Source organism: Sinocyclocheilus grahami, unplaced genomic scaffold (assembly GCF_001515645.1).
Source record: "Sinocyclocheilus grahami isolate Dianchi unplaced genomic scaffold, SAMN03320097.WGS_v1.1 scaffold32.1, whole genome shotgun sequence".
Taxonomy (NCBI): Eukaryota; Metazoa; Chordata; class Actinopteri; order Cypriniformes; family Cyprinidae; genus Sinocyclocheilus; species Sinocyclocheilus grahami.
In genome coordinates, this window is record NW_015505211.1 from 94,397 (window position 1) to 105,603 (window position 11,207).

At 35.7% G+C, this 11,207-nt stretch overlaps 1 protein-coding gene across 1 annotated transcript in view; it reads left to right on the plus strand.

The window, feature by feature from the left end:
• The window catches only part of LOC107578432 (receptor-type tyrosine-protein phosphatase mu-like), a 97,833-nt gene extending 87,465 nt beyond the window's left edge, over window positions 1-10,368 (plus strand). The window contains exons 11-13 of the mRNA XM_016264389.1: window positions 2,505-2,541; window positions 5,921-5,995; window positions 10,229-10,368. Coding sequence (XP_016119875.1) covers window positions 2,505-2,541; window positions 5,921-5,995; window positions 10,229-10,368 — 252 coding nt within the window. The remainder of the gene's footprint in view (window positions 1-2,504; window positions 2,542-5,920; window positions 5,996-10,228) is intronic.
• Window positions 10,369-11,207: the final 839 nt, after the last annotated feature.

Consider the following 11,207-nt stretch of genomic DNA (forward strand, 5'->3'; position numbering starts at 1 on the left):
TAGTTAACTTATTACACTGATTTTTTTTTGTTTACCTAAAATAATATATAAATACGGGGATATGAAATATTGAGTTGAGATTAATGTTTTGAAATCTTACCTGTTTATAAATCCATTATGAACAGTGTACAAAACAATCGTCAGGACAATATGATCACGACAGCAAAATTATAGTAGTATTAATACTAAATTCCTCTGATTTCATTTTCAATACAATCAAAAACTGAGACGCAAGCTGCATTTGAATGAAACGAGAGAGCGCCTCTGCGGTGATACAAGAGGCATGTGGCGAATTCCAGACAGAAGTGAGCATCTCTATGCCCTACGAAGGGCAGAGCCCTTGAAGTGTGTTCTTTGAAGGGTGCAGGGCATTACGGTCTCGTAGAAGCGTGTGAAACTCCCTCCGCGAAGGGAATGACTGACCAGATGTTACCTTGATAACGCTGCGCGTGCGTGCAACATTCAGTACTCCATCAGCTGTTGCAAATAAATATTTATTATTATTAAATGTTTTCAGTGTGTGTATCAGTTCTTTTTGAACGTTTTCATCTAATTTGAACAAAACCATGATAATATTGATAACTGTGATACTTTGGTCACTATAATCGTGATATTTTCATACCGTTACATCCCTAATATATATATATATGTGACCCTGCAGCACAAAAGCAGTGTTAAGTCGCTGGGGGATATTTGTAGCAATAGCCAACAATACATTGTATGGGTCACAATTATACATTTCTCTTTTATGCCAAAAATCATTAGGATATTAAGTAAAGATCATGTTCCATGAAGATATTTTGTAAATGTCCTACCATAAATATATCAAAACTTAATGTTTGATTAGTAATATGCATTGCTAAGAACTTAATTTGCACAACTTTAAAGATGATTTTCTCAATATTTAGATTTTTTTGCACCCTCAGATTCCAGATATTCAAATAGTTGTATCTCAGCCAGATATTGTCCGATCCTAACAAACCATACATCAATGGAAAGCTGATTCATTCAGCTTTCAGATGATCTATACATCTCAATTTCGAGAAATTGACCCTTGTGATTGGTTTTGTGGTCCACGGTCACATATATATGTATAAAATAATAAACAACTCAAACCGCGACAAGTTCAGCGCTGGTGCATGATTTATGCATCATAACCTATCACTTCACAATCATGCACCAGCGCTGAACTTGTCACGGTTTGTGCTGTTTATTAGCTGAGAATCACCTGTGCATTTCACTCTCGTCACCTGTTTCCGTGAATATTCACATCTGCCATCTTTATTGGTAAGACACGAGCTCGGCTCAACCAGATAAACCTCTCTTTTGCTGGAAGCCTGTTTCATTCTCCCGTTTGGTGAAACTCCTTCCTCTGCGTCTGGATTTACAGCAGCGGCGTTCGGCGTCTCGTTTCCAGTCAGATGTCCTGCCGGTCGTCGCAGGAGTCTGATGGAGTCAGACCACACAGTGTTTCTTGAGCCGCAGTCGCTGCTTTAACATCCAGTGTGTTTTACGCTCAGACTCCGCAGCAGATTGAGCAAACGGCTCGTGAAGCGTCTCTGCTGAAATTCAGTGTTATCTGGATGCCTTTACTCATTTACTCCATCAGTAGCTCTTGTCTGGCTGCGTTTAAACAGCCTTAATAACAGGATCAGTTTACTAGAGAAGCAGAATCGCATGAGATGATTAGCCTTGTTTTCAGAGAATATATCTTCAATTATGTATATTTGTTTTACTGTGTTGGTTTGTTACGCAGAAATCTCACTGGGGTTATTTTAGCATCATAGAAATATGTTTTATTTTTGTATTTTTGTAATTTAATTTTAGTAATTGTTTTGTTTATTAGCTGTTTTTATTTCAGTTTTAGTTATTTTAGTACATGAATATATGCACTTCCTTTTTTTTTCTTCAATTTTTATTGATTTATTAAAGTATTAGTTATCAGGTAACATAACCTTAATTCTCACAGAAATGCTATTTCACCAAGGGACAAGAAATTAACTTTAACTAAAGAAATGTTATCTGAAAAACAAGTCTTATTTTCTTGTGAAATTCTGGTTTTAAAATAAATTGATCTCGTTTTAAGGAATTTTATGCATTTTTTACAGGGAAACACGGCAAATAGAACAAGATGATGAAACTATTTTGATATAATTTTCTGTAAAGCTGCTTTGTAACTTGTACTTTTTTACATTTTCAAGAAATACAGAAAGTAATATCATAAAAAATGTATTGTTGTCAAGATCACAGGTGAAATTAAGTGATGGTTTTGAGGAAATGAGACTGTGAAAGCATTCATTAATTTAGCTCTGCAATCTGCAGCTTTTCCCCTCATGTTTCAGAGTTTGTTGTGTTTATGGGTTCATCAGAAGAGAGCGGATGTTTCTATTACTGAAGCTCATGTGTTTGCATCTCACGTGACACAAAACTAATGCTTTCCCTTTTATCTCTCTCTCTCTCTCTCTCTCTCCCTCTCTCTGTCTCTCTCTCTCTGTCTCTCGCAGGAAACTAAGATCGATTGTGTTCGCGTGGCCACTAAAGGTGGGTCTGTGTGAGAGTAATGAAGTGCACTGATTGAAACATGTTCCCTAAAGCTGATTCCAGCTCGTCTGCAGAAACCAGTCACTGCACACTGATCACTCACATACAGTGGGTACGGAAAGTATTCAGACCCCCTTAAATTTTTCACTCTTTGTTATATTGCAGCCATTTGCTAAAATCATTTAAGTTAATTTTTTTTCCTCATTAATGTACACACAGCACCCCATATTGACAGAAAAACACAGAATTGTTGACATTTTTGCAGATTTATTAAAAAAGAAAAACTGAAATATCACATGGTACTAAGTATTCAGACCCTTTGCTGTGACACTCAAATATTTAACTCAGGTGCTGTCCATTTCTTCTGAGCATCCTTGAGATGGTTCTACACCTTCATTTGAGTCCAGCTGTGTGTGATTATACTGATTGGACTTGATTAGAAAAGCCACACACCTGTCTATATAAGACCTTACAGCTCACAGTGCATGTCAGAGCAAATGAGAATCATGAGGTCAAAAGGAACTGCCTGAAGAGCTCAGAGACAGAATTGTGGCAAGGCACAGATCTGGCCAAGGTTACAAAAAAAATTCTGCTGCACTTAAGGTTCCCAAGAGCACAGTGGCCTCCATTCCTTAAATGGAAGACGTTTGGGACAACCAGAACCCTTCCTAGAGCTGGCCGTCCGGCCAAACTGAGCTATCGGGGGAGAAGAGCCTTGGTGAGAGAGGTAAAGAAGAACCCAAAGATCACTGTGGCTGAGCGCCAGAGATGCAGGCGGGAGATGGGAGAAAGTTGTAGAAAGTCAACCATCACTGCAGCCCTCCACCAGTCGGGGCTTTATGGCAGAGTGGCCCGACGGAAGCCTCTCCTCAGTGCAAGACACATGAAAAAACACCTGAAGGACTCCAAGATGGTGAGAAATAAGATTATCTGGTCGGATGAGGCCAAGATAGAACTTTTTGGCCTTAATTCTTATATATATATATATATATTGTGTGTGTGTATATAAATTGTCCTCATTTGTAAGTCGCTTTGAATAAAAGCGTCTGCTAAATGACTAAATGTAATGTAAATGTAATATCTTCACACAATGCAAAAAATCATTACTATTCTTAATGTTCCTAAAAAAGGCATAATTGTCTTAATGCAAAATAAAAAGTACAAAATATATTTTGCATACATTTTTTTTGTTTTCAGCGAAAATAATGGTTTTAGTTTTAATTTATATATCATGGTAATATTTTTTTTAATAACGTTCATTAATCTTATTTAAATGTTATTTCAGTTAAAAAAAACAAAGCAAAAAACTGAATTACAGAAATTTAATATAAGGTAAAATGTTTAATTGTCATGAAAACACAATGAAAAAAATCATTACTATTCTATACTAAAAATAGGTGTAATTTTCTTAATACAAAATAATAAATTAATAAATCTCACTGAATTATTCATAGGTGCATCAGTTAAAAGTCCTTGAACCTCTGATTATCTGAAATCGACGGTAGTTTAATCAGAATGAACAAAACACATTGTCATTCTGTCTCATTGAAAACGCAATCACAAAATGTGACGTTAAAATGCAGAAGACGCCGAGTCTGACGGCTCTGAGGGGAGTCATCTCACGTCGCGACAGATGGAGAATCACTCCGACGGAAACTCGATGGCTTCGCGTACGGCGGTGGTGTTTTTGTGTTTTCTGACCTCTGGTGGACCGTTACGAGACTTTCGGGCCTTTTCTCGCCGCTGTTTGTGATTTAATTGAGCACAGATGGTACATAATCTATTTTCCTGTCTACATGCCACGTCTCTAATGGTGTCAAGCCTGCTCGATGCAAATGAGAGTTTGTGGCTTTACTTTTGCGAATTGTGAACGTGAAGCAGAAAATCCTCTATTGTTTGTCCGAAATGAAAATGCATCGACTAAAATTGGTTTTGCATGAACTATGGTGGCAGTTGCGCTCTATATCCGTCAATCATAACACATACAGACAGGTTTTAAACACTATAGGCCATAAATGTCTCATAAACACATGAAGGGTAGATTTATAGTGTTTTGCACATACATGATGTTAATGCAGTAATTCACTGACCTTCAATGTCCAGCTGTTATTACTCACTGAGCATGTGAATAAAGTCTTTCTGTCTTTCTCAAGCTCTTTTCCAAAGCCCTTGTGAGCCGCTGCTCTATGAAACTGAAATACACGCTCAAAAGTAAGGGTTTGGAACACTACATAGAGATTTGCATTAGTGTGTTGCTAAGCTAGCAATGCAATACTTAAAAAATAAGCATAGAAATGAACAGAAAAGACAAATATTGGGTAAAATAATCTATTTATAATTAGATTAGACTGTATTTTTGGTCTTTAATGAAATATATTTAAAAACAATGTTTCTCTTGACCGTTTGGGCAATTGAGTTTAGATTCTGGCAATGACTTTTCTGCAAAGAATACATAAGACGTTAACTAAAACGATTAATTCTGTTTTGTTAATTGAAATAAAGCCAAAATAAAATACATTAGATAAAAGATCTAATATAAAAGATAATTAGATAAGTCATAATTATAAGATAAAAAGTCAGAATTGAGAAAAGGTCAAATTATGAGATAAAAGTCATAATTACAAGAAATAAGTCAAAATTATGAGATAAAAAGTAATAATTGAGAAAAATCTAAATTATGTGATAAAAATTCATAATTATGAGATAAATGTGAGAAAAGGATCCAAATTATGGCATTAATAATTATGAGATAAAATGTCATAATCGTGAAAAGCCAAATTATGATATAAACGGTCATAAATATGAGATAAAATGCATACATGTGAGAAAAGGGTCAAAATTATGACGTACTAAGATATAATTATGAGATTTTAAAAAGTCAGTTATGACATACCAAGTCATAATTATGAGAAAAAAGTTTGTTTTTATGATTACATTTAGACATTTAGCAGATGCTTTTATCCACAGCGACTTACAAACGAGAACAATAGAAGCAATCAAAACCAACAAGAGAGCAATGATATGCAAGTGCTGTAACAAGTCTCAGTTAGCTTAATGCAGTACATGCAAAATATAAAAAGAAAACAGAAAATCTGAACTCAAATAAGCTTAAGTTGATGCGTTAAAATTACTAACTGTAAATAAATAAAAAATAAACCTAAAAAGCAACATAATAGGTAATAAAAATGACAAGAAATGTCAGCAGAATGAGTTGTAAAGTGAAGTGCTGTCTGTGTCGGCGGCTCACGAGCGTCTGTCTGTCTGTCTCTCTGCTCTGCATTAATAACCTTACAGATGTAACGATGCCTCAGCATGTCTCTCTCTCTCTCTCTCTCTCTCTCTCTGTGCATGTTTGGCTGGATCTCTTCTCTTGTTCTAGCTGCCATTATTGTGACTCAGCTCACCACGCCGTATGTGCGTATCGCACCCGCTGCCGGCGACAGCCAACTAACAGGTCAGAACTTCCACCATCCACCTCGCTCTCTCTCTCTGTGTGTGTGTGTGTGTCTGTGTGTGTGTGTCTCTGTGTGTGTCTCTGTGTGTGTCTCTGTGTGTGTCTCTGTGTGTGTCTCTGTGTGTGTCTCTGTGTGTGTCTCTGTGTGTGTCTCTGTGTGTGTCTCTGTGTGTGTCTCTGTGTGTGTCTCTGTGTGTGTCTCTGTGTGTGTCTCTGTGTGTGTCTCTGTGTGTGTCTCTGTGTGTGTCTCTGTGTGTGTCTCTGTGTGTGTCTCTGTGTGTGTCTCTGTGTGTGTCTCTGTGTGTGTCTCTGTGTGTGTCTCTGTGTGTGTCTCTGTGTGTGTCTCTGTGTGTGTCTCTGTGTGTGTCTCTGTGTGTGTCTCTGTGTGTGTCTCTGTGTGTGTCTCTGTGTGTGTCTCTGTGTGTGTCTCTGTGTGTGTGTGTCTGTGTGTGTGTGTCTCTGTGTGTGTGTGTGTGTGTGTGTTAAACCATGCCTGTTTACTGTTTCCTGGCCATGTCCAGATCATATTTCACTCCAAAATTTAAAAAAAAAGGAAAGAAATTATATCATTATATTTATTATTTCATATTTATATTTATGTAATTTAATATTTTTCGATTTTTATTGTTGCATTTTACATAAATATTTTGCATTTTCCACAAATTTTCATTACGGTAATGTGAATTTTTTATGAGTATTAAGTTTTATTGTTATATTTGCATAAAATGTAGCATTTTATTATTATTGTTATTAAAATAATGTGAAAATAACAATATTACGTTTTTCAATTGGTTTATACATCATGGTAGTATTTGTTATGCTGCCCTATATGTATTCAGATTTTTTTTAATCATCGTTTGTTAATGATTTAATGAGAGTAATAAAAAATTGTTGACAAGAAATTGACTAAAATAAATAAATAAATAAACAAGCTAACAAACAAAAAAACTCAAACGTAAAATATCTAGATGCGTTAGTAAAAAATGGTTAATTTTCTTGAAAATAATGTCACAATAAAAAAATAAACAAGCATAAAAATATTTAATATTTACTTATGCTAAATATATTTTTCACATTTTTAATTGTAATTTTTAGGGTGAAATGTGAGCTAGATTTTTGTGTTTTTTTTTATGTAGTGCCATATGCTATATTTCAGTATTTCTTCCATGTGTATTAGTGTAACCCGTGACTGTTGTGTAAAGCAGTGTTTGTTGATTCATTTTAGTCCTGAATGGATGCAGGTTGAAAAGGTAATTGAGGATTTTCAGGGTTACCGTCCGTCTGATGAGCTTCATTTGATCCCTGCTGTTTGCTTCCCGTAGAAGGTCACTTTCCATTAGCTGAATCTGTACGCTGAATACACGCATTTACTGTGGAAAATAAACGCTGGAGCAGGAGTCACTAAATTAGCTGCTTTTTATTCAGCGCCGATGTCCGTCGAAGGAATCAATATGACCCCGGCAAACCCGAAACCAAAGACTGCAGCATTTGCAATGCATGACCACCACATCCCTCCAGAAAATTACATTTCAATATTTACTGTTTGTTGAACGGTCCCAGGTGACGCTCTCGTTCTACAGACGACCGGTACAGAGAAAATTGGCTTGTTTTTAATTAAGCCTTATATAAACACATCTTCGGATCACTCGCCCCTTTAGCCCGTTACTGGATCGTTGTGCACGATCATGGATTCAGTGCAGCATTTAATTCTGTTCCTCTAAATGTTTGCATGTTTGTTTGTGAGCGAGACATCTGATTCGTTTATGCCATATTCGTCGTCCTCTTCGACCCCTCGCCGCAGCCTGCGGCCCGTCTTCAAACACTCTCTCTCGCCTCCATCCAGACTGAAGAAACTCAGACTCCAGAATGCAAATGAGCATCATGACAATAACAAAAGCCTAGAGAGATGTATGCACTTATGCTAATAATTGTACTCACTATCTTTTTTCGTTTTCGGTCCAGAACTCTTGCGTTTTCATGATTTGCAGAATAAGGCGACAACATTTATCTTGAAGTCGATATTGTTTCCATACAGTGGTTTTGTATGGAAGCTTGTTTCTGCCACATGAGAGAAAAATCATGCATTTGGTAAATCATAATTATGAGGCCGAAGAGTAAAAATTATGAAATGACAATTAAGTCATGATTATGAGATAAGTCATAATTTTTGTATTAGAAGTAACAATTATGAGATAAAGTTTAAATTAGATTGTTTTAAGTTCACTTAAATTAGAAGTTATTTTTTAAAAGTCTAGTAAATGTTCAAATTGATAGCTCTCAATTATACTGTAATGCTGAATGGCTAGTCAATGGTTAAATATGGGGGGGGGCAATTTTATAGAGACATCAGTAGTATTGGTATCAGTGATACTGGCACTCAGTCATAAAAAAAAAGATGCCTTTAAAAATATACTGTCTTTGTTGTTTGTACGTTAATTTGAAGATTTAATGTGAAATTATTGCAATATAAAAGTATATTTAAAAACTTTACTGTTAATGGTTTTTAATGCCATAATAGTATAATCATTTTATAATTATTATAGTCATAATTTTGACTTTTTATCTCATAATTTTTTTGTCTTATGTGGCAGAAATGGGCTTCCATAGTTTAGTGAGTATCTGCTGGGAAGCAGTTATGTTGTTGTTTGTTGGGAATCACCTGCGGCAGAACAGAAACTCGAACCCAAACGCAGAACATCTGTCACCATGGTAACGGCAGCCCATAGACCCAGCTGATGGATGTTGTCAGGCCTTGATTGAAAAAGCGTAGCTGGCAGGAGGAACCGATCCGTGGCCCGGCTCAAATGAGCGTCCCGCCCGCACTATTTTTCATCCTCTTCTCATTTAATGCTGGAAATTGATATTTCATCGAGCACACGGTCGACATGCATCACATTATACAGTAAACAGGCAGACGCGCTCGCTCTGTTTCTCTCTGACCTCTCTATTCCTCCTCAGTGCCGCAACTAAAGCCGCTTTTAGTCCATTTAAATGGCAAACAGAGGAGAGCGATATCGCTCAGATGGTGCTCTTTATGACTTATAGTGTTCAGTTGTGTTTAACTAAAGTGTTAACTTTGTCTCAGATGTTTTTCTTACAATTGAAAAAGAAATGGAGAAAAAAGCTGAGATAAGAAGTCCTAATTGTGACCAAAAATTTTAATAATGGCATAAATTGGCAAAATATTTATATTATATAAAATTATTGTATAAAAATGTCATAATTATGACTATTTATACAATAATTCTGATATATTATGCCATAATTGTGACTTTTTTTGTTGTTGTAACAATTAGGACTTTTTATCACAGCTTTATTTATCATTAGCAATTTTAGAAAAAACGTTTAACATAACTCTTAATTTCTATATTTAGACTTTTTACATCGTAATTGTGACGAAATAAGTTGTAATTATGAAAAAAAGTCTAAATATGGCATAAAAAAATTGATAATTGAAATAAAAAGTAAATTAACTTTCTTAGTCTAAATTCCCAAAATTGTTATTGAGAAATAGCTGAGATAAAAATGTGAATCGTTGTGAATTGACTTTTTATAAAATATTTTATGATAAATATTATTTATCATCATATTTAATAATTTTTGACATTTTCTTATGACGTACAAGTCTAAATATGGCTTAAAAGTCTGAATAAATATGGCATAAAAATGATGAGATAAAAAGTTGACATTGAACTAAAATGTCGAAATTATGATATAAAAACTTGTAACTGACAAAAAGTAATATTATGAAATAAAGTCACAATTAATTACATAAAAAGTCTAAACATGGCATAAAAAGTACAAATTGTAAGCATTCCTTTGTCTCTTCCTAAAACTGCTTAAAAGCTGAGATCATTATATCTTTGGTGTATGTGGTGCGAAATGTTATATTGAGATCTCTGATTGCATACTTTAGTGTTTTGTCTGATCTGAGCACAGTTTGAGGCATCTTCTCAAAACTCCAGAGGAGACACGCGTGAGATTCAGGAGTCTCCGTGTTATCTCATTGCTGTCTAGGAGAAACAGCTGAGGTTTTAATGAGATATCAGTTGTGTTTGCTTCTTTTCTGCAAGCAAAGCTAGTATAATCAACGATCAACCGAGCATCTGCTAATACTAACCTGTTTTATTAACAAAAAGCACAATCATATAAAGCTTATTTCACTCGTTTCCTGCTAGCATTGTTTTGTCAGTATTGATAATGTGCTGAATATCTGTACGTCACATGTTCCAGGTGCCGCGACCCGGAAGCCTGATGCCGTGGAACCCGAGAAACAGACGGATCACACGGTGAAGATCGCCGGCGTCATCGCTGGCATCCTGCTCTTCGTCATCATCTTCCTCGGCGTGGTGCTGGTCATGAAGAAGCGGTAAGAGAGCTTCACTTCTGTTCAACAATATTTAATCCGATTAACATGAAATTGTGTTTAAAGCTGAAGTGTGTCATTAAGCACCACTGCACTCGCACCATCTGTCAGTCAAATAGATAGCCTCGCCCCCAGACTCACGTCATTGGCTGAGAATGTTTGGAAGCATCACAGTGTTGATTCAAAGGGCCAATGACTCGCTAATAAAGACTCTGAACATTAAGATACATTAAGATCACTTTCAAGCAATAATTATGCTGTAAAAAGTCGTAATAATGAGATGCAAAATCGAAATTATGACATGAATAGTCAAAAATAAGCAGTACTTGTTAATATGACAAAAAGTAAAATTCATAAGCTTAAAGTCATAATTGTAACATGTCATCGCTGGCATCCTGCTCTTCGTCATCATCTTCCTCGGCGTGGTGCTGGTCATGAAGAAGCGGTAAGAGAGCTTCACTTCTGTTCAACAATATTTAATCCGATTAACATGAAATTGTGTTTAAAGCTGAAGTGTGTCATTAAGCACCACTGCACTCGCACCATCTGTCAGTCAAATAGATAGCCTCGCCCCCAGACTCACGTCATTGGCTGAGAATGTTTGGAAGCATCACAGTGTTGATTCAAAGGGCCAATGACTCGCTAATAAAGACTCTGAACATTAAGATACATTAAGATCACTTTCAAGCAATAATTATGCTGTAAAAAGTCGTAATAATGAGATGCAAATTCTAAATTATGACATGAATAGTCAAAAATAAGCAGTACTTGTTAATATGACAAAAAGTAAAATTCATAAGCTTAAAGTCATAATTGTAACAAGTATCAATTATGAGATAAAATGTC